This window comes from Charadrius vociferus, unplaced genomic scaffold (genome assembly GCF_000708025.1).
Source record: "Charadrius vociferus isolate BGI_N301 unplaced genomic scaffold, ASM70802v2 scaffold147, whole genome shotgun sequence".
NCBI lineage: Eukaryota > Metazoa > Chordata > Aves > Charadriiformes > Charadriidae > Charadrius > Charadrius vociferus.
The window spans coordinates 1980558-2007526 of record NW_009649570.1 but is presented as its reverse complement, the minus strand read 5'-3'; the positions used below and the strand labels follow the sequence as shown (position 1 = coordinate 2007526).

Below are 26969 nucleotides of genomic sequence, written 5' to 3'. Positions count from 1 at the left end.
CTGATGCACACAGAGGTAATGAGCTTGTACATGCTCTATGGGACTCTTACCTTCCAGAACTGGATTTGACTGTAGAAGTTGTTCTTTTACTTGATTAACCTCTGCCCCTTTTCCACACACAGCAGCTACATACGACATGACAAGTTTGCTCGCCTCTGTGGGGGGAGAGCAAAATAAAACAGTGGTAAGTATTGGCAAATAGGCCACAAAATGATTTGCAGACTTGATCTCCATTCGCATTTTCACCATGCCAGACAGGAACTGTAAGCACATTTCATTTCAGTTTTCTTCTACATTGTTGTACCATCTGGAAATGAGGAAGGAGCATATCCTGCTATGAGACCCGTGCCATTAGATCCGCAGCCCTACTGACTCAACTACTTAGAGCCTTCCCAAGCTAAAACATCCACCAGTGGATATGGCACATTACCCGCTACTTTTTCATTTAGCCTCAGTAAGCGCCATTCAGTAAGAAAAGAACATTATCCCTAGCTGACACGTTGGACGTGTTTTAATCTAGCCCGAAAAAAATAGGTCCAAGCAATTTCAAGATGCAAAATTCAGTTTATATCAGTGGATACACAATACCACAAGTGCAACATATAACACTATGCACATGTAATTGCAACTCCAACATACAGTAAAAGTAAATGAGTAACTGCAACATCACATAACATTATGCAGTCAGTTTCAAGGTATAACAAACAGAAAACGTGAAGCCTTCATTTAAACAATGAAACTAATTTGAAGGTACAAACTTTTAACAAAGTCTGGAAAAATTTTTGGACTCTGAAAGCCGGGTTCACATGGGCGTCAATCACCCATATACAGACAGAAACAAATATTAAATAATCCATCCAACCCTCCTGTTTTTGCTGGACAGGACAAAGAGCGGCTGAGAAAAGATTCTGTTTATAAACAGACTCTGTGATGTTTAGTATGATGCAAGATAGTGAAATTTGAGGCAATATCAGCTGATATACAATGTAATTACTAACAGCTGGAATCCCTATCGACTCAAGACAGTGGTCGTAAAAACCCCATTACTTGTTCTTGAGAGATCTGTTACAAATTTAAGGGTTTCATTTCAGGAAAGAACTGACAAACAAGAAGTTATCCCTTGGATTTTGATTCTTTCCTATTTAATCAAATTTGTTTGCTAGTATTATATTACTATCCCATATTGTAGAGAAAACAGCAAAGCTGCAACACAGGAAGCAGGCAAGGAGCAAGAACTCTACGTGTGTCCATAAGACCTCCTATCTCCTTTAATTGAGCCTCGAACCCAGCTTTCATTTTTAAGAATCCATTCCCTTCAGAGCTTGGAATTACCAAATTATCTGAGTTGAAATATTTCCTAAAACAGTCAACATCTTTAAGTAGAGCTACTCAATCACTCAGAGAAGAAAGCACTGAAGCAGCAAATAAGCTATTATAAAATCACACGCAGTAAGAAAACACAATGACTTCAAGATAGGCTTTGAACATCACTGAAAGAAAATAAAGGCCCTTTCTTTTATGAGGAACTCTGTTTGGTCCAATAAAGACACCAGGAAGGGAATCATCACCTTAACATCTAAAAACATTTAAACACACCACTCATTCTGGTAATGTACCATGTTATCTTGCCCAATGTTACTACCAATTACCAATATAAACATGCAGCAAAACAAGAAGTAAATTGGAAGTAAATAAAAAAACTCAACTGATGACAGTTCAGTTTCAGTTCTTCCAGATAAATATTCTCGCTATCAACAATCTAAACCGGAGTTATATAGGATCTATACTAACAAGTTTGTTTCCTCAACACCAGGAACTTCCTCCCCGTCCTGTGTTGTCCCCCCCTTTTTTTTATTATTTTGCAATGAAAACCTGACTTCTCAGCTAATAGCAACAGTAGTTACATCAGATGTTAGAGAGAGAATAGCACAGATTCCGAGTCAATTATTGACTTGAATTTCAACCTCTATATTATTCTGTACTTACGTTTATAAAGGGAATAATTCATATTATGTCCCATATGACTATGAAAATTACAGAACAGTCAAAATTTTTAGACAAATTGAAATCTACAAGAATATTCTCTACAAATAGAGAAGTTCAGAATCTCAACCACTAATATGCCTTTCAACTGAATAAATAAATGAATAAAAGGTGGACCTCAGTTGTATGAAGCGCTTGATAATTCACAGTTCTTGAGGAAATCAAGAGGTGAAACAAAACCAGTACAGAACTCCTTTTTAAAGCCTGAAGTCCTAAACAGAATCTCTAACAATCATATTTATAAGAACTTTATTATTTTAACATGCACTTTCACTGAATACACATGCTTTTTTGTGTTATTGAACTGAAAAAAGGATTATATTACAAGATCCCAAGACCTCTCAATTGGATGCCACTAATCAGACAAAGAAAAACAAAGATGAAGCCTACACTTTACATTTTCACAAAAGGCTTGGAAAGTAACTTCTTGTTACCCACTTTAAGTCTTGCTCAGTATAAGTATACAAAGCTCCACGTTTTCTCTGATTTAAAGGAAAAATCTCTGAAATTACATGGAAACAGATGTATGTGTTCCTACCCACTGTCTCTTTGGCAAGTCACATGAGTTTTAAATTGTTATTTCAGAAAATAATTAGCTTCTTTACTTTTTAAGGGCTACCTAAAATGTGCTGCAGTTACACAATCCTCACTTGATTTCTACCATTCTAGTTTAAAAATTAGCAGCCGTTTTCAAGGCAATTTCAGCTTTGCCTGAGAAACAGAGTGTTCTGGTACACAAGCCAATCTTAGAATTGCAGCTGAGCACAGCATGCAAAAGACTGATGAAATTTCCAAAGTAATCAGCTACTATTATTTATTTTCCTTGGATAACTAGCATAATACAATTTAAATGCATATATTTATTAAAAGACTTGCAAAAGTATCAAAGGATTGTCTTCCAGCCTAGAAGACCAAGAGCATTCCGTTTTCTCAGTCTTCATATTTCCCACAGGGAGAGCCTAAAAGCTTTCTGGCCCTTGCAATATTCTACAACAAACCAGCATTACTTTAGTATGACTCTGCATACTGATGAGGATACTGCATTAACATGCGATAGGACTGCATCATGGTGACAATGTGAAAAAACACGAGTTTATGTAAGTTCACACCTACAGCAACAGGCATGACAGCATTCATTTTCTGCAATCGCCGGACAGAAAAAGATACCGTTAATCTCTCAGCTCTTACAGATTCTAGCATCGCTTTACAAGACTGAATAACTCTGAATGTTTTTGAATAAGATCAAAACTGCTTATTACCTGTTTTTCCAGCTCCACTCTCTCCTGTAATAAGAATGCACTGGTCTTTGTCCTGGTCTCTTAAAGATCTGTATGCTTCATCTGACAGAGCAAAGCTGCAGAACAAGAAAGAGTCAGCTGAGAATTAGATAAAACAAATACCAACAATAACTACACTCTTTCACTTCTAGACAGGAAAAAAAAAACCCAACCAAACAAAAAAACAACAACAATAAAAAAAAAACCCAAACCCAAGTGCTAATGTTCTGTAAGTTGTGAAGCATTCACTTTTCAGAATAGAAAGACCCACAGAAGCAAAATGGATACTTTCTCTCAGTGGCTTATTTAGACTTTTTTCAGGAACAAGCAAGCATAATCTCCAAGTTTTTCTAAAGATAACAAGCTCAAAATAAATTCACAAAATTTCAGGGAAATTCAGGTAGCTTTCTTCATGGAACAAAATGTCATATTCTTCATCGAACAAAACATCAATACATCAACAGGACATGTTCTGTCTGAAGACACTTAAGAAAAAGTAAACAGGAGACTCCTGAGCACTAACAATACCATAAGCTGCAAATTCTACTCTGAAAAGTATTAAGAAATCTCAGAGCCTTATAAAATATTGAGCATTTTAAGCATTTGGCTATTGCTGAACTTTTGCATAAATATGCAGAAGTGTTTCCTAATAAGTGTGTCTTAACTCAGTAAGGGTGATGTTATGAAGTGGAATTAAAGACTACAGTAAGAATCAACAGCTATCCTGTACCAAAAATGTCTTTCCATGGAGCTCAAAACATCATGACCCTGAAACTACTAGGCTGCAACTTCAATCCAGATGTGCCTTGTTGCCCTGCAGCAACATATATTTTGGAGAAATGCAGATGTGTTACCTATATTGAGTTTTCTTTAGTATTAATTTTTAGACAGAGTAATATTGATTTTGTTTCAGCTGCATTTTTCAGTTCATAGAATAAAGGACTCTGGAAACTGAGCATTAGAACACCTTGGAAAAACTTAAGCAAGTAGTATCTGAAAAAGGACATAAAAGCGAAATCCAAACAAAGAGGCACACTTGCATTACACTACTTAAAGAAAAAAATCTGATAGCCAAACACAGAATATTTTTACATGAGATAAATGTCCATTCAACAGACCAAGAGCTTTGTTAGATTACTGCACCTAGTAAAATATTTAGTGTTTGTATATACTTAAAAGTGGATATTGTTTATTATTTACAGTAAACAAACCATGTATGAAAAATAGAAACGAACTCTCAGGTCAACATAAAGCGCATAATCCTTGCAGGTTCAATGCACCTTTTAGAAACTTGATTCTTTATTCTACAACAGTTCAGGAGCTTTGCATTCAGCTGATAACTACAAATAGATCAAATATTTGTTTTGAATAACGTAGCCCTATAGTGCTTTCACAGGCAACCACAGCCCTTTGTAGATAAGGGAGCTCTTTGTCATGATACTAGTCAGGGGCAGCATGGATAACGCAATGCAAGTAGTGAGAGCCACAGAGCCTTTTCTAGAGGCTCCTATTGCCACAGCTTGAAAGCTTCAAATATTAACCTACATATACTCAAACTAGTTCGTACTTATTGCTACCACTGTCCCCTTAGATCAGGCAGTTCTTCCTGGCTTCTCTCCCCCAAAGTTTACAGAGAGCATGTCATATTGTCCCCAATTTATCATCACATGCACATGCAACACCATTTATACTTCCTCATCCCTCATCAGCACTAGACTAATCTCCTATTTGCTTTTTGGGTTTTTTTTTATGGCTGCATCATGTTATCAGCTCAGCCACCCTTCAAGAGACCAGCATACCAAGTGAGTGGTATTCTGAAAAGGTTGGAAAATGGGTAAGTGAAATACCTTATGGCTCCTTTGCTACTACATAATCACACCTTCCCCTCCATCTCTAGTTCCTGCCACCGATGCTCATGTCATTGATTCCTCCCTCTTTGCGTCCCTTTCCTGTCGTCACCTCTTCTGCAGCACATCCGCCTGTCTAGTTGCATGACCAACCCAGGGCTCCATTTCTCTCACTGCTTTTCTCTCCAACTTACATTGTCTAAGGCACTAAATTACAATTCTTCTCTCTGCACAGATGGTTGGACGATTCACTTAACAACCAGGATCAAAGGTCATTAACTCCTTTTGATACATATACCATTGAACCCGAATTAAGACTGAACTCTCAAAACTTAATACTGCTATGGTGATTGAAGCATTTGAACTCAGTAGTTCAACTGGAGGTGAAAATGTGTTTACGAGAAAGTAGCAGGCTGTAATGTTTTTAGCATTACAACAAAGTCAATTTGCAATGTGGCCAACATGCTGGAGAACTAGCAAAAAAAAAAAAAATAAAAAATATTCTGCTGCTGCTGAGAGACCATGACACAATTTCTGGCATCCACTTTACTGTCCGGAATCCAAACTACAGTAGCAATAACATTTTACCAGACTCTCTTACAGGACATATTTAGGAAATGAATAATATTTGTTGAACGCTGCTGCAGATATACTTGTAAATTGAAGAGTACAACACGTGGCACTCAGAAAAGCTTATTCCAGCACACGTTACATTCCTTTTTACAAGGAAAAAAAAAAAAAAACAGTAGGGTGAAGAGAAAAGAAATAAAACTGCACTGAGCATTCATGGGCCATGTGAGAGAACATTAATACTAACGCCATGGATTCCATGGGTTTGACTCAGGAAACTGTCTTTCAGTTTGAAGGTAAGACTCTGAAATGCTTTTCAAACTTACAGACTGGATGGCTCACTCTGTGCCTGCCGTCCTTCAAACAATCTCAGCCATCAACTGGTATTTCACTGTTGAAACAACTTTCTTGGCAGTAGTTTCACAATGGAAAATGAAGTCAGCATCAAGCACAGAGAAAGTATTTTCTCTGCTGATATACTGAGGTACGAGTTAATCAGCTTAGTAACCATTCATCTTTCCTAATACCCTGAATTTTAGTTTCCCAACAGCCCCTGTCAAAATGTATTTTACTGCTTGATATATTTATTAACTCTGCCTGTGCTGCACAGTTAAAAACACTAAACCATGCTCTTTCTTCTCCCTCTGCAGAGAAACTGAGTCTAGTACTGCAACGAGACCTCTGAAGTTGGAGAAGAGAGTGGGATTTCATCTAGATTTTATCCAATCTAGTCAGAGACGCTTGACATACATTATCTTTTCCTCCATCTACACAATCCAGCAAAGCCCAAAACTTCACAAGCATATCAAATATTATCAGCTACAGACAAAAGTCTGTCACAGCCTGAACAAAGATCTTTATCTCAAACAAAAAGACAGAGCTATTCATTTGTCATGTTGACTTTCATGGCACACCGTTACACCTCACAGTTTTTCCTATCTATTATCACCTTCTATCTTTGCAATAATAATAATAATAAAAAAAAACCACAAAAAACCCCCATAAACAACCTTTGAATCTTTTGGCTCAAACTTTATTTAATCAAAAAAAATATAATTTCATGCTATTCCCTATTTGTTACAAACATATAAAATAATTTCATTTAACGTAATTTTAGTTTAACGCATTTTAATGATCCGTAGACCACAAAGACTCCTTCTATTCTTTTCCTTTTAGCAACATTAAGAGACACAGCTCTGTAAAGTCAACATTTGCAACTATAGGTTTAAACCACATACCACTCTTTCAGCCACCTCACAATTACAGAGCCTAAGTAAAATTTTAGAATAGTTTGTAGTTTAAAAAGCAGTTACAAGCCATATGTTTTGAATTAGCTGGTGAGTGGGTCAGCAGTGTCATTTACCATACCTTATAATAAACTCTCCTTTGATTTTTAGGTTTTCATGAAAGAAGACGACATTCTCCTACCACAACAAACACAGAAATATTTACTGGAGTTCTCTTTTAGCTAAGACTTAACTATAGAAGCAATTTGAAATCGAAACGCCACCCACACCTAGCTCAGTAAGAAGGCTGTGCTTTTTTATAGCACGGCTTTTTCAGCCGCTCAGCTCCAGATGGCCAGACCTGTCACAAAGTCCTAACCCAAAAATTCTAACAAAGAGAAATAGCAAACAGGCCTCCAAGGGGGATTTCCAAAGGGATCTGGCAACTTTCAGCAGCACAACAGCATCTCTATGCTCTAACAAAACACCTGGGTCAGGAAGAGACAGGAGCAAGGTTTCCACCCACTCTACCTCGAAACGAGCATCATAGAATCATAGAATGGTTTAGGTTGGAAGGGACCTTGAAGATCATCGAGTTCCAACCCGCCTGCCATAGGCATCAACTGCTAGTGCTTCATTTGGACACTGAAGATCACACCCACAACTACACCAGGGGTAAAAACCTTGCTCTTATTGTGATAAATTCAGTTCGTGGGAACAGCCCTTCTACCACCTTTTTTCCTTTAAGCCAAAATCACAAGGATCAGTATTTGGCAGCTATCAGTATTTCTTTCCACTATCATTTCAATTCTTCCTCTCATTTCCCTTACCATTCTCCATTACCAGTAATTAGTTAACACTATCTTAAACTCCCCTCAGTTGCTTTTCTCATGCACTAATAGAGTCAATTCCCTTCATCCCATCTTCACTGGCTGTTGCTTTGGTTCCAAGATCTTGGTCCCCATTTTAAAACATCCACTGCTTAATCTTAGCTTGCGACTGCCAACTCATTTGCTACTTTCAAAGGAAATTAAGAAAACATCTCTTCTTGACTGTTCCAATTCCTCATGAAGCAGAGCCCTGGTACCACTTCACTTCTGCTCAACTGTGTCTGAACACACAGGCAGGATACTAGAAGTCAGTGCTTATCAAAGACTACGTACCATGCTAGAATAAAAAGAACAGCAGTAAAACGTAAATTGTCCATACGTTTTTAATGTAAATTTTACATAAAGTGTAATTTATATTAATTCTTTCAAGTTTAATTAAGAGCATCAATTAAGGTCCTTCCTTCTCTTTCTGAATGCACAAAAGTGCTCAGTAACAGGGTAACAGCAAACAAATTATTTTCTCCTTTCACAGCATGCAGTGGGAAAACCTCAGAATCACAGTTTGTTTGGGTATAAAAATTCTTAATAACCTGAGCTAGGAACAGTGGAAGCACATTTTATAAAGTGCTTTGAGGCTTTACATTGTAAATCATCACCATTTGCTATATATGTTCCCCCCGCCCATTGAAGCTCAGTGGAAAATTCACCATTCAGGAAAAACAACCGTAAGAGATTATTTATAGTGTTAGCTCATAGTGCAGAATCATTTCATCTAATTGCCTTAAGGATAAAAAGTGTACTCCCATTTTCCATAATTACAAACTGTCTCATGTTCAGCACTTTGACACACTTGAAAAGAAAAGGTTGATTAGACTGCCACTGGAGTGAATAAAGTAACAGCTAAATTGATGGAGCATCGGCTAGGATAGACCTTCACAGGCAAGCAGCTGCTCTTTGAAAAATGCCCATCAGGAAAAAAAAAAATAAAACAAGTTTAAACACCAGGATAAAGAGGTGTGCTAAGACAGATGGAAAGCCTTTTTCTCCTATTCATATTCTCCAATTTTATTTTCCCGGTGAACACAGAAACCTGTTTTATCAACACTACTATGTGGCTAATATACACAGCAGAAGGGTACCTCCTGCGTATGCTTCCCCACTTTGTTAATTCACATTAGCAACTGTGACGTTATTAGATGCAGAATAAAGCCCAAAGCTGTGTAAATCAGCCCATTTGATTTGTAAGATGCAGCCATAATTTATGGAAGGAAAGCAAGAGAAGGCAAGGGAGGAGGAAGAGGATAGACAAAGCCACTCTTCATTTTCAAGAGTAAAACACTTTAAAACACAGGCTAATATGAAGCCAGAGAGATTTATTTTCTCTTCCAGTAGACTAGGAATATAATATACCCTCCGATGCTCAAATACACACTGCAGGTTTAGCCAAAGAGTTGATTTAGGCCAACATTCTGCGGTCTGGACAAAAAGAAGAAAAAGTTCTTTCTGAAAATCTTGTCTTTCTCAGGATGAAGCAGATTTCAGATGCATCCACTGGACTTCACCTCAAAAAACTCCCTACAGAGAGGTCCATCCAATGCTTCTTCCCCAAACACCATGCCCACACCACCTCACAGCTCACCACAGCCCAGTCTATCCCTGACCCTTTTCCCTCTTGTAGGATGGCACATATTTCCCCTCCAAGCAAGCGGGAGGCTTTATCAGTTTTAATCACTTCCTTTATACTGACTGACAGTCCAAAAAAAAAAAAAAAAAGGCAATATTTTGAAAACCAGCAGTGGTCTTTCCCCAGCACTGTACACAAAAATGCAGCCTATGGTTTTCTACCTGTTTCAACAACATCTAAGGCATCTCCTTGGAGCTGCACTTTAGTATGATGGAAAACAAGAAACACATTTTACCAGGAGCCTATGACCCAGCTGTTGCATTATTTCCCTTCAACTGCTGGAAAACATGATCTCTGAAGCCGAAGATGACGGTGCCACTTTCTAATCCAGACTACAAAAGAAATTCTTCATCTAAATTTTAGCAAACACTATGAACAGCAGTAAGTATGTCCATATCACATTCAGCAGCTCAGCCCTGTAAGCTGGCAGTGAAGTACGCCCAGCAGACGGTCAGGAGAGTGACCTGGGCATAGGTCCAAGGTTGGGTCCTCCAAGTAATGTAGTATGGTGGCAGAGTGGAACAGCAGGCAGAACTTTGGTGCTGCAGATAACTAAGCCAACAGGTCAGTCTCCTGCCCTGGTAACTTGTTAACCATGGAACGCCCACTAGAGCGTACCAAATTGAACGAGGGTGGACCAGTGCCAGCTGTACACACCATAAACACCTGCAGCTGCAGACAAACAACACGTATAACTTGTGACTTAGTTTGCCTGAAGAAGGGAATTAAGATGGTGAACTCTAATTTGGAGCAGGTTCCTGTTGTCAGCTGAAGTGAATATATCTATAAGCCAAGACCCGGGGGCAAGCAAGTATCTCTGTGTCATAAGCTGTTTAGAAAAGCAGCTCAGCTTGGATTCTCCCTTGACTAGTCCCATTCCTTGAAATCAAACCAGTCAGCTGGATGCCACGTAACCATCACCTCCTCGCCCATACTAATAATACTCAGCCTGTGGGTCTAGCATGAACAATTAATTCCCAAGGCACAGCGCTAACCAGGTGAGTTCGTAACCCAAAAAGTCTCTCACCCCACATACCGGGCTGCATTACCCAAGGCAGCCAACCAGCTCCTACACCACCATGCAGGAGGACACAGCTGGGCCTCTACTGACCTACAGCCAATCACCCTGCTGTAATGTGCACTGCAAGGAATTTGAAGTTTCTTGGGGGAAAAGGCATTTCTGCTTACAAAAATAATAATTTTACTGGGCTATGATATCCTTGAAGGGAAGTACAGGAAGTGTTTTCTATTGTTTTATTAAAACCAGATTTAATTACATGTAGTTTATTTCCTCAAGATAAATCAGCACTTGCACACTTGATTTAATGACTTCCTAAACCAGCCAACTCCTTACACTCAGTGGTTTAAATGCACAAGTATACAGCTGAACCTTTTTGGTAGCCGTATTTTGTGCCAGAAGCTCCATACTGTTCCTTGAACTGCCAGCCTGGCTGCACCAAACAAGCCTGTGGCCACCTGTAAGGGAAGCAGTTTCATGACACACCAGAAATGCAGGTGGCGAGAGACTCACGTTTCTCCATGGACCTCCTGAAGCTCTGCAGCCCCTGAGGTTGGGCTTGTAAAAATTAGGATTTATCCCATTAATGAACACATTCCCCGGTTCAATTGAAGTAGCAAGGGGTCAGACAGCTGAACGGGACAGCAAGGAAAAAGAGGTGTAAACTGATTCTCCTTGCTCGGCTTCTGTCAGAGTTTAAGTGAAGGACACAACATTTTTTAAAATCCCAGTTTACTCTTTCATCTACATGCTAGCAGATTGGAATTGCACCTCTGAATTCTTCCATCTATTTGGAAATGAAGGGTTGGTGGGACAGGGAAGAAAAGGGGGAGCGAAGGAAAACAGTCAATTCCCTTTCTGTGCTGAAATAACCAGACTCTCAATATTTTACAGAAAATTGAATTAGTTTCTGTACCTAATACAGCATGTGTCTGAAAATTAGGGAAGTTAGCTGGTCAAACACACATGTTCAGTTCATGTCAACTTTGACCAAATTTTACATAAACGAAATCTTTTTCTGCAGAACAAGCCGTGCTTTGAGTATGCTGCTGCACTGTGTGAACAGCACGCTAAAAGTAAACTCCTCCAATAAAAAGGTGATTCATCTTGATTTAGATGGCTAAGCATAATACATATTACATCAAAATAAAACACTGAGAAACAATTATTCCTCATTTATAAAACACTGATTGTGGTTAAACACAGATCCTTACAACTATCCATAGCTATTCCAGAAAAAGCAGGCCTAGAGTACAGTTTAAGTGAAACACTTAAAAAACAATAATCCTATTAGAGGAACAATGATTATTATAACTTGGCTATTCCCATACAGATGGGAATATACTGTTAGTCACTTTTTTCCCTTTTCTTTTTTAATTTTTTTTAAAAAATAGGATGTATCTTTGGGGCTTACAGTTTGAGCTTGTCCAAATCAGCTGCAGAGCAGAGATACTCCATGTAAAAATACCAGCAACTTCTTGATCTCGCAAACAAAACCACAGTAGGGCTGTACTGCTTGCGGGGTTTTCCTGAGGCAGAGGAGAGGAGCGCACTGCTCTTATGATTTCACATGGAAAAATGTTTAGCAAACAGGCAGTGTTCCATGCTGCTGCCGCAAAAAAACGTCCTCCTGCTTGGCTAAAAGAAAACTCCGGGTTTATTTGCAGCCCTAAGAAGCATCACCCTGAAGTCAGAAGTTATTTCCTCCCGATACTGTAAGGGCAGAGATACTGCAAATCGAGTTTTGACTTAGCATCACCCTGAAGTCAGAAGTTATTTACTCCCGATACTGTAAGGGCAATACTGCAAATCGAGTTTTGACTCCCACAATAAGAATGCTCATGCAGGGACCTCTCTCACTGCAAATAATTTTATTGCACAAGTAACAATACTGTCTTAGGCAAGCTTGCTCTAATCTGCTAACTGGGGAATGAAAAATAAACTTATTCCTTTATTCTAAAGTAATTAAATGTGTTCCTGTACTCGGGGGAAGATGAACAGTGAAGTGAGGTGCCCAGCTCCACATACTCCCTTCGTAGAATGGGACATGCTTTCCAAGGTCTCATCTCACAGGACAACAGCATCCTGTAGCACAACTAAACTCCAGTATGCTGCACATACCTAAGAGATACAGCGTGTCACATAAAAAGATGCATCTTGGAGTGACTTCATAGCTCTGCCTTGTGAGATGGGTAAAGAAACATCAGCCATGCCTTAGTGCAACAGACTGCACTGGAAGGCAACACAATTTGCCACCAGAAAAAATGCCGAGCACTCCACCACATTCATATTACAATATTGGAGAAATCGGAGTATTATCACATCCTCATAGCTATTTGTAAGCTGAAGTAAGTTGCTGTTCATCAGATTCGAAATCTAGGTTCTGTAACGCAAAAGCTAGCATGCACCTGCCCACAAGTTTATCAGAGACAACAGTGACAAAACCGTAAATAAAAGTAATTCAGTTATCCAGAAAACATCTGATGGGCAACTTCAACACTACGCAATTGCATAGGTATGTTGCTACTTTACTCGGAGGAGTTACTGAATGTTTTAATTTTGCATGTACCTCTTAAGTACTCTTAACAAACCAAGTAGTTTGTTAGGAAGTTAAAAAGCCTTACGCAACTTCTTTTTTGACTCCCAGCTCTCTTTTCCAAATAAAGTACCACTCATGAATCCCTGGACAAAGTAGGCACTAAAGCTTATCTGAGCTTCTGAGCGCTAGTTAGCTCAGGTACAACATCAAGCTAATGAGTCTATTCAGTCTATAAAATGGCATTTGCTCAAATTTGTGCGTGGGATTTGTGGGTATGTATCCAGAATTTTCTTTCCATGACTGGTGAAAGCAAGAAATTGAAAGCCTTCTTCAGATTGCGGAAACGCCAGGCTCCAGTCCAGCACATGGGGACTATTTCCAGGGACAACGTGTTTCAACAACCACGTCCTTGCTTGGTCTGCTGATGCCAAAGGAGAATGTCAACTGCACACATCTTTTTTGTCCTGTGGATACATCCTGTGGATACATCCTCTCTAAGAATCATCTTGGAGCAATTACAACCAGTTACTCTACAAGGTTTAGCAACTAAAAGTCATTTATGTAGTATATAAAAGGAAACCGCATATACAAGAAAAATGCAGATTTGAACTAATTTACTGAAATGACTGCAATTAAACTTTGTAGTTCAGCCCTTTGTTTGTAAACCCCAGTCCCAGCTCTCTTATCTATTCAAAACATAAGTAGAAGATTATTCAGTGTGCTAGACAGTAAATATTAAGACTGTGTATTTCCTGATTCATAACATGAAAAAGTTTATCTTTAATAATCCAAACTATATTAACTATAATGTACTCAGAGTTGAAGAAATTGGAACCTTTTGCATAAGGTTGCCAATAAATAGAGATTGAATGGAAAACATTCTGCCTCTAAAGGTGGTACAAAAGCAGGGATTTTACTGAAGTTTCTTTAAGGCTTTAAACATTATCCTTGTTTACGCTGTATCTAAAATCACGACAAAGGCTCCTAGCATAGCAGATGGGCATTTTCTGGTGTGTTATAAATTGCTAAAAAAAAGAAAAAAAAAGACAACCATTAAACACAATGAGACACTTCCAATGAAAGGACGACAGCTGTTCTTAATTGCAATTTGAAATCCCAGTTCTTAAGAGAGTACCATGCTGCCAATCCAGGAAAGGCATAATGAAAATTCTGGTCCATGTACACACAATGCATAAAATGTGTTTTCTCTCATTTATGACAGGGCCTCTACCTGCCCTCACTTCAGTCTGCGTTTAAGAATTGAACCATAGCAGTATCTCCTTTTAAGTACTTCTCATTCTTTTCAGTGAGAAAAAATCCCAAAATTCTAATAAAAAGAAAAATTAAGATATTGGATCCTTTTTTAAATATCAAGTTACATTTAAAACTGCATGAAGTGTTCAAAAATGCTTCTTTTATTTCCAAGTCCTACCATAACATCAGTCAATTTTCTAATCGAAGAACTTCATTCTGTTCAGCAGCACAAAAAGTCTTAGTTCCAGCCCAGGAGTACGAATGAAGAGCTGGAAGAAGAACTATTTGAAATGTTGAGAAGAGACAAAGAGCAGTTATGTATTGACAAATGTGGAGAACTGCATTACAAAACTGAAAAATTACTGCAGGTCCTTTCCTTTATTTAATTTAGTGTCCACTTCATTCACAGAATTCTGTCATATTGAATAGATTCCCAAGCCTTTTGTGGGAATTGGAGATTCTACTTTATGTGACAATGCAAATTAATTTTAAAAAATCTCAGCATTTTATGTCCTAAAAATATCATTGGCATAATATGAAAGTTAGCCAGAATGTTCAAGTTCCAGGAAACTGCGAGAAACGGGATCTGGCAAAAAAAGTTACCATTAGTTTAGACTACTGAAGCATTAACACACATCTCCAACAATCCAACATATATTAAGGCTTTTTTTTTTTTTTTTACTTTTTTTAAAATTATCTTTGCTCTAACAATCTAGCCAAACCCCAAACTTTTTTTTTTTTGCTTACAAATAAACACAGACTATAATGAATACACCCACATGGGGGAAAAAAAAAAAAAAAGAGATCGATCATCTCAGATAACTAAAAACATTTTACTCTCTATTCCTGACATGACTGAAGTCAAATGTGAAAGCATGCTGTGTACAGAGGTACAAATAAATATTTGAAAACAGTTCTGAAAGTTGAGGCTCTAAGCCAGCAGTTAATTCATGAAGGATGCCCCAAGATTATTTTCCTTTGTACACCATGACAACAATTATAGAGTTATAGAAGCATCTGGAACAGATCTTAAGTCTTTCCCTTACAAACTCACTATGTCTTAAGGGTACCCTATTGCATTTTTTTTGCAAGCTTCTTCAAAAAGTCCATGGACACATGAATGTTGGCTAGGACCACACACGGCTCTCCAATTGAGAAACTGATGGATGAGCAGGCTCTACCAGAGCCAGGTGGGTCCTGCCCAGAGAGGGGGACCTCTGGCAGCAGGACTTCAGGAGCTGTGACTGACACTACTGCCAACTGGTATGGCTGTGGAGACCGAAATTGTTTGTGAGCCAGTGGATCTGGTGCTTTTGAAATTTTGTCATGGCAGCATATGCTGCTGTAGCTTCTGAGACAGAGAGATGCTGGAGGGTGACACCAGAGGCAGAGTCCTCTCCGCCTCCTGAGGTATTTTGGGAGACAGTTTTGTCTTGATGCTTTTTATATCCTCTATAGACTATACATACTCCTTCCTAGCCTAGGAAGTGTTTAAATACCACAACAGCAGAAAAATCCACCTGGACTCCACACTGCCGGACCACCTGATGTCTGGGCAAGCCTATGTGCAGGAACCTCCAGCAGCTCCACCCCACCGGTGCTACGGCTCTGCAGTTACACACAGTATCGTACGTCTTCACGTTGGAAATCCTGTGTCCTAGACACTTACAGAAGAATGACAGCACCAGTGCCATAAAAAAAGAACTTAAAGGGCCTTTTCATTTCTTAATTTAGGCAGCGCTACTTAGAGGACCGACGGAAAGGCTCATTCCAGTGAACTTTGGAATCCAGTCTAAATGTCACTCCAGACCATTTAAAAATTGAAATAAAGCACAATATTCATCTATACACTGATTTTCCAGGCTGTTTATACTTCTTGGGTGTTGGGTGCGTTTTTTGAGCCTCCTTATAACTGCACGTCCTGCTATAAATCAGTTCCTGTATTATTATGCATTATTACAACATTTCATGCAATCTAATACCGGCAGCAAACAAGCAACTACTGTTCTTGTCAATAAGACTATATTCACCTCTGAAGCACTGGGGTGACATGGCTGCATTATGTGTTATCCAAACCAACTAAAATAGCCCTGCTCACATTTCAGGAAAAAGCTAAATTTATTGTTGCAGGCAAGAGAAACCTTGCTTTATACCCTAAGCCTTCATGTTCACAAATCACTTCCAGAATGCTCTTCAGAGAATCAGATGGCCAGTTCTATATGGCCACATCACAACTGCCGTCCACAAAACTCTGTTTTCTCAGAAGGACTTCTGAGGTCTCCTACCAACTGCAGAATTTAGGAAACTGAGCAGCCCATGGGTGGGCCAGCAGCCTGCAATAGAAGAGGCTCTTCTCAGGCATGAAGTCCTTCTGACTCTTGAAGCAAGTGTGATGCTTCATCCCCTTTTAATCGATACACTTGAGGGATTTACAGTCATGGATGCACCATATCCAGTACTGCCTCACTATAGAGGTTAAGAGTAATAAGCCTGACCCCTTCTAAAATAAGACTTCAATATTCTCTGTAGAGTTTTTTTTCTTTCCACCTTCTTCTTTCAACTCATTCCTCACATGGGTTTAACAATCAGGTACTGGCAGTCCTCTCTAATTGCTATTTATGATTTCTGTCAGCCATAGATGTATGTTTCCTCCCTGCTCAGCAGTTAATTTTGCCAACTAACCTCTGAAGTGATCATTTTCCCTCGACTATAAATCTTTTCTGAAAGAGGCACTGAGCTGGGCCACACGAACAAGTCCAAAGACTGAGTCTCTGGAGAAGTCGGGAATTAATAGGAATAATAATAAAAAAAAAAAAAATCTGTAAAAAGGGGATATTGCAAGGTACACCCCAAAAAAACCCTCAAAATCAAAGCAAATGAAGATGAGGAAAGGACAAACTGAAAAGGAAATGTTAACATAAACATACTGGGGCAATGAACTGACACTAAACTATGGCACAGGCTCTCACCCCACCATCTCCTTCTTCAACAAATAAAGATAGCTACTGTGTATCTTAAAACTCTCCTATCCATAAGGAAAAGCTTAGTTTCACATATAGGCAAAAACTATCCTTCACAGCTGGGACTTTATCATGCCCTTCAGACAAAAATATTTGCTTTAAATCAAGGAGGAAAAAGAGTTACTGTAACCTTGCTGTTTCTGAAGACATGCAATCCTGGAATACCAGGAAAAAAAGCCAGAAGCAAAAACATAACTTCTACATTCACTGCTTACATTGGCCCAAAATTTGAAAAGGAAACAGCAAATTTCATCTATTGTCAGAGTGAATGCAGATATTCACAGGATAAAGATTTGTCCCAATAATTATTAATGTGCTGATCATTGAAATGGGGAACATTAATAAGTTCCTCATTCTTGCATTTTAATAGGCATCAGGTTGATATCTTTGTGCTCGAATCCTATATAAAGGCAAGCTGGTTTTCAGGAGATGCCTGCAAGAGTTTAAGTGTCTCTAAATTTGAAAGCTTTCAGTGTAAAACTATTGTCTCTTCAGAAATATGTGACTTAAAAGAACCGACAACAAGTAAATCAAAAAAACAGCAAAATTGCCTAAGTGGAATTCAATAGATGTCTGATAAAAGCCTTCTCCAGATATTTTCCTGCTCTCCCAGTTATTCACCATAGATACTTTAGTGCATAGCTAAAAAAAAAATGCACATTGACTGTGAACTCCTATTTCTTGTAGCTTGCTGTTAGCAGTACAGTTGCCACTTTCTGTTTCGTCCCTCAACTTAAAATAACCTGTGGTTCTTCTAAAGCGAGCAGCTAAGGCTTTTCAGAGCATGAAGGGGAGCAAAAAGCCACATGCCGTGCTACCTCCCAGAGAAGGAGAGCTGCTAGTAGCCAGGAGCCGATGTTAAGATAGGAAATGAAGAAAGCACCTACTCTGCAGCCCCTTAAAGCAAATCTCTTACTGGTAGGAAAGTGAAACGGCATGACGGTTACAAATAAATGATCTGATAAGCTATTTATTTCCTATTGCCTTCACTTTGAAGATGCCAGCAGCTGCCTTTGTCACTGATAGGAGTCAATGTAAATTAGCAAGATAGACGGCTTGGTTCTCTCTCATGTCTAGGTTACCCACAAGGTAAGCAAAACAGCAATTACATCAACTGAAACAGTAATTACATCAACTAAAAGAGCAGGACGTAAGTGTAAGGACTGCACAAATCAAGCAGCAAACTGTTTGAACACTGAAATGTCATACTCTACCCTGTCAAGTCAGAGACAAGTTTGATCCTGCCTTGCAGATAAAGACAAAACCAGCAAGATTAAGAAAACATTGGAAAAAAAAAAAAAAAGAAAACAATTAAAAAGCTTGGTAAACTTCCTATTACAGCTATGCAAATAGCCACAGACTATGAAAACAAGCATTCAGGAGGCCTAGAAAAGTAACACTTTATTACATGGTGCCACAACAACAGTGGTGTATTTAGAGAGGAATGGACTATTAAAATAAAATCTTTTTGATGAAATTTGATCAGGTATAAAACTATGCAAAATCACCTGACCAGAAACTATCTCCCAGAAACTCAGTTTGGCTGCCCATTCATAATGTGTCCATGGCCTTACTCCACAGTTTCCAAAGAACATTTAAAAAAGAAAACAAAAAAAACAAACCCACACCCAAAGCCTGCAATTAAGTATTAACTAGCGTCACTGAAAGCGTCAGTCACTCTCACAGACGCTCTTGAGGAAACATAGAGCAGATGACTAGGTGTTCGCTCCTTTGTCTTTCAGGTTAGGGCTAAGAAAACAGGTGAACAGATCTTTCACTCCCATGGGTATATGTTTCCTTCAATGACCATATATGGAAAAAAAATATCTCTAGGTATGGATTTCCTTCATGTCATTATATACTTCTCTCTCTTTTTCCTTCTGTTTACATTTGCTCACCAAGCCTGCTATTTTATTGAGACTGTTGGCTTTCTCAAGCACATCCTCCCCATACCAATCCATCGCATCCAAACGCTTGCACACAACTCAAGCATAGACAGAAAGTCATACAAAACTACTGGAAAATAAGCAAAACACGATTTAGATTCATTTCCCAGGAGCTCCCACACAGAACCGGAGCTCTGGGAATGCTCCATGGCAGCCTGCTCCAGACACGGGCACTTAAAACCTGTGAACCCCAAACCTGAAGGTTTTCTCCAAAATGACAGACCGTGGAGAATATGAGCTACCATGTTAACAGGTGACAGCATGTTTATTTCCGTCAGAAGAGTGTTGGTGCCATACAGACTTGGTTTCCATAGGAATCTCAGACCAAACCACTACTAGGAATTTTTTGCAATAAATTGTTTGCATTTTTCTAGCTAGCACTAGTAACAAAATTAGATTGATTATTTGTACAAAGGAGATGCTGAAATAAGAAACACACTATATATAATTTTATTTCTAGACATACTTTCTAGGTCATAGGCATTAGTTTCCTTATAAACGGTCAAGAGTTTTGCTTTGCTCAGAATTATGCAACAGGAACCAAGTCTTTTCCCAAAGCACACTTTAAAGGTGCAGTGGGCTTACCTACAATCAATTCTTCCGAAGAGGTCATAGCTCAATGGAGATTTACACATCAAAGAAAAGTAAGTATGTACATCTCCACAAATCAGTGTGGGGTATTTTACCCCCACGTCAGAAGAAATACCACAAATTGCAATTTGTCTCACAGCATCTCTTCATTAAAGTTCCTGAGCAGCCAAAAAAAAAAAAAAAAAAAAAAAAAAAAAAGCCTTGAAGATTGCAAGGTCTCTGTGGAAGCATAGCAGCCTCCCCACATATGCCTGAATCCTGCTTTTAACAGTGGCCTCCTACTCCCAAGACCAGTTAACCCTAGCATTAGCTGCAAGCTCCAAGGCTGGGATGGTGTCAGCTCTGTCCCAAACTCAGTTCTTGGCCTGTACTGAGCAGCGTGGTAGGCAAGCACACCGTTGGTGATCAGTCTAGGCTGGGCTGCCACACGACCATATGGTCACCCTGGAAACTCACCTCATGGTCTATTACCCAGCATTCAGGTACCAGCTCTATGTTCACAGAGTGAACAAGTAGACTGGCATAAATCCTTAGGCTACAACACAAGGTACTATATATTAAAGGGGATGAAAAGTCGTTTAGACTTGTCAGAGATGGCATAAGGCAGCCTACATAGCCTTTATTTCAGATACCTACAATATTATAAAAGTATCTTTTAAAGATGGTGAGAAGTTTACCAGTTTCAGCAGAGACAAAAGTGACTATCCTGATTCTGCAGTTCTCATAAGCATCTACAGACAGGTGGGAAGGGAAGCAAGGTCACCAGAAAATAAGATCATTTTATATTTCTACAGTTTGAAAAGACACCGTAAAAAACTGTAAAAAAAGCCCAGTTTATCTGTAAAAGAAACCATAACAAAGGTTATTTCGTAATCTTGTATTTTGAAAGATACGTTGTCTACTTAGCAGGTGTCAGGAGACAAAATTTTCATACAGAAGCAACACCAAATAAAGAAAATTTGTGGAGAAATCATAACTGTCCAAGACAAATTAGCCTTACACTTTCATGACTTGGCACTATCCAAACTTGCAAAGAAAATCTATTACTATCACACAGTCGAGACCTCCTGACATAAGTTAAAATTCAACATTTTCTCACTTCAAACTACTGCTCTTAAACTGGATTTTTAGTGCTTAGACTCCAGAAGTTCTTCCTCCGAGATGGCAGCCTGACCATACAATTATTGTCATTAGTGATGAATGATGTTTATGAAACATTTTTCTCCCAAGTTAAGGCTCTCATAATACACACAAGACTGACTGTTGACCGTTTCTATTCTGGAAAAACACCTCTCAAGAGAGATAGAAAAATGTGGAGATCAATATATTATTATGTACTTAACACATAACCAAGTACACAGTACTGACTTTCAGAATGTCAGACAAACTAACTCCCAGATTTTATTTTTAAAATCCTCCTTATATGACAGCAAATTTTACGCAGCTGAACAAAGTTAGCAGAGCAGAAAGTTCTTTTAGCAAGCAACTGTGTTAATTTAGCAAGCAATTGTGCTTACTAAACAAAACTGTGAAGAAAGAAAACCTGAGCATAGCCAGCAGATCCAAGAGGGCCAAGAACTACCAGAAGCTTATTCGATCTGATTAATTGGCTGTTTGCATTTCAGCCAACGTATCTGGAATAGTTAGAGATGAAGTGTGAGCGCAAAAAATTAATCAGAACAAAATAAATTCCAGAACTCTTTCCATACATAATTTCCGTTTTACCTAAAAGCTACCACTGAAGGAAGATGCATAAATTTATGACCATCTTTAGACAGTCATCTGATTGCTGATCACTCAAGTCAGTCTCCTGAATATATGACTGCAAATTCAAGTGGCAACCTCATGCTGGAAACTCTTCTCTATCCCAGCACCGTGCAGAGAATAGGAATAGCTGGCTTTAAAGCTCACTACTATGATGTCTAACAAGGTAAAACAATTACTACAACATACAGACCCTGAAGACAAGATACCTCATTTTCAGCCATACCACCCGCCCCTGTCTTCAAAGTCTTGTCCTATTATGGACAGGGCTTAACCATGTCCCATTACTCTCAATAATTCTGACTAGGCCCAAATAATACGGGTCGCTTCAGTTCTCTATAACCACAAGGCAAGGCCTTTGACTTCTTTGCAATATGCACCCCTGTAAAAGAATTACAGAAGGCGAATGAAAGTCAGAATAAGAGATTATAGCTACTTTCCAGCCTTCTATTCCTAAATTTAGACTTGGAATTTACATCATATGCAAATCATATTTTGCAATATTATATGCCTGTGTGTATGCTACATACTTTAGCCTTAACATTTGCATTGTGTATTTATGGTGCTCTGACTGCCCTTTTAGAGTGGGCTTATTTTCACGCAGTACAGAGGAGAGGAGACCACGCTTTTATTTTCCTACATTAACCATTCAGGCATATCCAATATGTTTCTGCACTTACCATGAGGGTCTTTTCATTTTTTGCATTGTGTAACTAGAAATTAAAAGTTTCAGATATCAAAATTAACACTATGTGACTCAAACATTTTTAAAACCTAGAGGCTTTCACAAAGCAATCTGGACTTTGAAAGAAACATATTTCCTCAAAAAAAAGACTACTTATTTTACAATGCAGTAATAAAGGCTACTGCTAACAATTACAGGAAAATGTTCTAAAATGCATATACTAGGATCTAAATACATTAAACAGAAAGAGCAACTCATCTTGACTTCTCTTTAAAATAAGGATGAACTAATAAAAATTCATTTTGGAGGAGTGGTGGTATGATTTTTTATTATTTTTTTTTTTTACACTGTAATCCACACAGACCTTTTGATGACAGACACAGCTGGTACCATCTGTTTCAGGACAGAATGAAATCTAAAACTGCTTCACTGTACTTACATGTGAGGACTGAGTTCATAAAAGTTTCGGTTTCTGTATTCTTCCACTTTCTCTGGAGTATAAATGGGTAGAGATCTGTAAGGGTTTATTGATATCACCACGCTGCCAATGTATGTCTGTTGAAAGAAAAAAAAAATATTGTGGATTTTTCTTTTTAACATACTTTTGCTGCTTACATATTATTCAGCCATTTAATACTTACACAAAAACGAACAAAAAGATTAATTGTAGCAATAAATAAATATGTACATACACTTTGAAACACCATTTAGATATCTCTGAGCAATCACTGTTGGGTACCCAGTTGCTATTTCTACGTAACTGAAAGCGTCTTATGAATGTTTTTTAAAAGAAAGGCCAATCGTATAATATTTCTGTGACTAATTCAGTTGAGGGAGGGAAAGGGAAAAGGACACAGATGTTCACAAAGAACCGACTCCATCCACATGGCAAATGTCACACAAGCTTTGCTGCAGCCCTTGTGCACTCATACAAAACCACATAAAGGCAAAGCCGGAGTTGGTCTGCGCTCCCTCACCTGAGGAAGAGCTTCACACCATCTCTTCAAAGCTTCAGGCACAGAAAAGCTTCACAGGGAAGAAACCTGTGAAAACCTAACAGGTTTCTACCGATGGAGTGATTTACTGTCAGGATTCAAGTCAACCGAAGTCCTGCCATGGTTCCTCAGCAGACACGAAGCGTAATTTTTATTTCCAGATTCTAAAAATACTTGTCATTACCCATGGAAAGCAGATGGAGTAAGACGTTGTTTTACTCTGTTAGGTCCCATTCACTACTAAGCTGCATAAATATACCATACACCCCGACAACCATGTCGGTGCGTGACACAATCAACCTTCATCAAGCCTACTGCCGAATGCCCCGCAGCTCTCCACACCTCCCTCCAGCTGCAAGGGCTGCATTCAAATACACCCGAATGGCAAGAAATGCCACAGCCCCATCCCACTCTGCCTGCAGATACTGATCAAAGATTAATGAAACCACCCCAAGTGTTTGGTGTCTCTATCCACACCCATGAAATAAATAAATAAATAACACCTGGTGAAACACAGTCTTCCAATAACCAGGGACTCCCTGGGTAAAAAGGCTGTACAAAAAAGCCACAGGTTCCTGTTATTTGGATTACCCTTGCTAGCATCTAATGAAGAAAAACAATGGTTTTTACATAGATGCATGATTTTAAATGGCTCCTTCCCCATGACACCTTAGCACCTCCGAATCACGATTTGGACTTATCCCCATAATTTTCCTTACAGGGAAGTACTATAATATGCATTTTTAAATGGGAACAGAGTCACAAGGAGACGGAGTTACTCACCAACAGGTTCATCGAATTACCTCCAGAGCTACAGTAACAAATTAACAATACCAAATGCTGCAACGCTTCCCTGTCTTTCACGTTTAAAGCAATTTTCTGCTAAATACTAAATAAATTTGGTCCTAAGCAGAAAGCTAGGAGACCAAGATTTCCCATCTTCCACAGCACACATATGCATAGGCAAGTTGTGAACTCAAACGGCATTTTCTGTCCCGTTTAAAATTGTTGAAGAAAATACATCACAGTGAAGAAACAAGTAGTATGAGGCTTCCAGAGGCTCTCATAGTTCATCCTTGCAATGTTTACTACCCACAGGATGAAAGGGACACAGTCACTGCTGACAACTTGTTGTACAACTGCTGCTACGATGAAACTAATTGGGCTCAAGACTTACCATCTCTAAACAGTGCATACTTTCTCCTCTCCTTTGGAACTGGCCAGAAACCTTCTGCAAAACATTTCCCCCCTATGCACCCGAGCCCAGAACAGACCAAATACCTTAGAAACAGGCTGGTTTCACACCAAGAGCCCATGCAGAGTGTTGTAGGGTAAGAGAGCCTGAAAGTGCCTCGCATCTTAGCAGCCAGCCTGCAACTAGGAAGAGGAACAACTCCAGTCTGCCTCACACCACAACCTGGGAGGGAAGCACCCCCAAAGGCATTCAGATACAGACTGTTGTGAAAATCCCAAGACAATTAAGATTTTTGCTTCTTTCAAACACACACCGCAGTGTGTGCTTATATATATTTTCTTCAAATAAAAATAAAAAAGTTCTAGATTTGTGGTCATCCTCCCCCTAAGGAGGAAAGTGTTTTCTACCTATGTCCAATTCTTTGGCTGAACACAAAGAAAATGCAAAAATTGCCTTTCCTACAGTGTTTACTTTGCTCTCTCAACACATGCGGCTTTGGCAATTTGCAAACCTACAGATTCTTGGTGGGAATAACAGATACCCAAGAGTAAGCAGCTTTCTAGTCTTCACAAGTGCATGAATATCCCAGTTAGGACTCTTTCCTGACAAAACATTAATCTGTTAACTCGTTTCCTGCTAAATCTTAAGAACTTGCGAATTCAGCGTGTTGTAAAATCAGTGCTGGAAAGTATTGGCAGAAGAGATGAAGGACAGATCTTGAACATTATATTTTGAAACAGGAATTCTTTGAAACTCGAAGACTTGCCTTTTTCAGCTATTCTGCTACCATAATAGCATACAATTTAATTGCTAAGTTCCTTGAAGTATCTGGAGATGCCAAGGTAAACAAAGATGAGTGAAAGTGAAAACCTTGATTTTTAATTTTGAATTCAAATGAGATTTATTTAGAACCATCTCTTCATAGCTAAGTATTGCTTAGATGATGTATTTTGGGAATTGAAGCCAGCTGTTTATTGTCAGACATGAACAAATACAGACCATTTCCTAAAATACCAATATTTCAAAAGGTCAAATGATTATATAGAAACAAAGACATACTCATGTCCATTTTAAACACCAAGCCAAAGCCTGCCACGAAATCGTTGGTCTTGCTGCAAAGCTGCTTACAAGAACTAATACATTTCCTCTTCTAAAAATGCCAATATCTCAAAGCTGGTGCTGCCTAATAGCTACTTGCTACTGATGGTCTGTGAGATTCCATGTAACAGGGATAAACAGATCCGGAAAATAGCTTTCCCACATAACATCTGCCTTCCCACCAGAACTCTATTATAAACAAACAAAATAAATGCTTAAATCCTTGAGCAAGTGACAAGCACAGAAACATTCCAGTGCTGAAAGCAGAACACCCAAGAATAGTGGGAGACCATACCGTGGTACCCCAGGGACTAAAGAGATCCTTCATTTTCCCTGTTTAAGGAAAAAATGAAACCCCAGAGGAATGGCCTTATGATGATGAACACACAGAATACAGTCAGGAGATGCGATTTCTTTCTTGGCTTTGACATGGTCTCGTTAGGCAAGTTTGGACAAGATCTGCTATCTCCTTAAGTTATGCTAACTCTTGATAATATCCTTCCTCCAAATTTCTACTTTATTGCAATAACTCAAAAAGGCAAAATCTGCCTCCTTGGTGTGTTTGTCCAGAACCCAAAACAAAAGGACTCTTACTCGTCGTTTATCAGTGCACCTGTCATGTAGCACAGCAACACTGTGATGGGCTAACATTTCACCTGCAGAAAAGAGCATTCTAATTTCTATCAGATCAAATGACAACACATTCTGCATTCTCCACCAAAACAACTGATTCCTGTTCAGCAAAGGGTTTAACATCCCAAGCAGGAAGACAATTCTAAGTCACAATTAAGCAGGAAAGGCTGATAATATTTGTTACACATCACTTATAAGTACCATTGGAGATGCAATGACCAAGACACTCTAAAGCCTGATTTTTTTCCCCTAGGACTGAAAGCCAATGTAACCACCTTGGGGCAAGATATTAGCGCTACTTCAAGCTTACATGCACCTTGCAAGACCTTCTGTGCCTGCCCTAAGCATCTTTAAGACTGACTTAAGAAGAGGCCTGAAACAGCAAGACTATGTGAGGCTCCTGTTGCTTGGGAGAAACTACCAGCAGCAGCCTCTTCTCAGCCAAAGGCTGGGGAAAGCTCTTGCTGGCAAACTGCCTGAAACACTTGTGGACCTTTTCAGCTGAGAGGTTGCAAAAACATTACACAGAGCCCAGTAGAAAGTCCCAACGCACCTCTGCAGTCAGGAGGCACAAGCACTGCAGTGAAATCTGAATCACAAAGAAGAGGCAGTACAGGCCAGCTCAAAAAGGGGACCTTTTAGAATCATAGAATGGTTTAGGTTCAAAGGGACCTTGAAGATCATCGAGTTCCAACCCCCCCTGCCATAGGCAGGGAAGCATACCCAAAGACCAAGATGCTCAAAGGCACAACCA

General features: G+C 39.0%; 1 protein-coding gene across 2 annotated transcripts in view; it reads right to left on the bottom strand.

Moving 5' to 3' along the window:
• The window catches only part of MYO1B (myosin IB), a 97950-nt gene that overhangs the window by 59438 nt on the left and 11543 nt on the right, over nt 1–26969 (bottom strand). For both annotated transcript variants that reach the window (XM_009890148.1, XM_009890149.1), the window contains exons 2-4: nt 22734–22849; nt 3303–3397; nt 51–155 (exon numbers count right to left, since the gene is read on the bottom strand). In XM_009890148.1, the coding sequence (XP_009888450.1) occupies nt 51–155; nt 3303–3397; nt 22734–22849 (316 nt within the window). The remainder of the gene's footprint in view (nt 1–50; nt 156–3302; nt 3398–22733; nt 22850–26969) is intronic.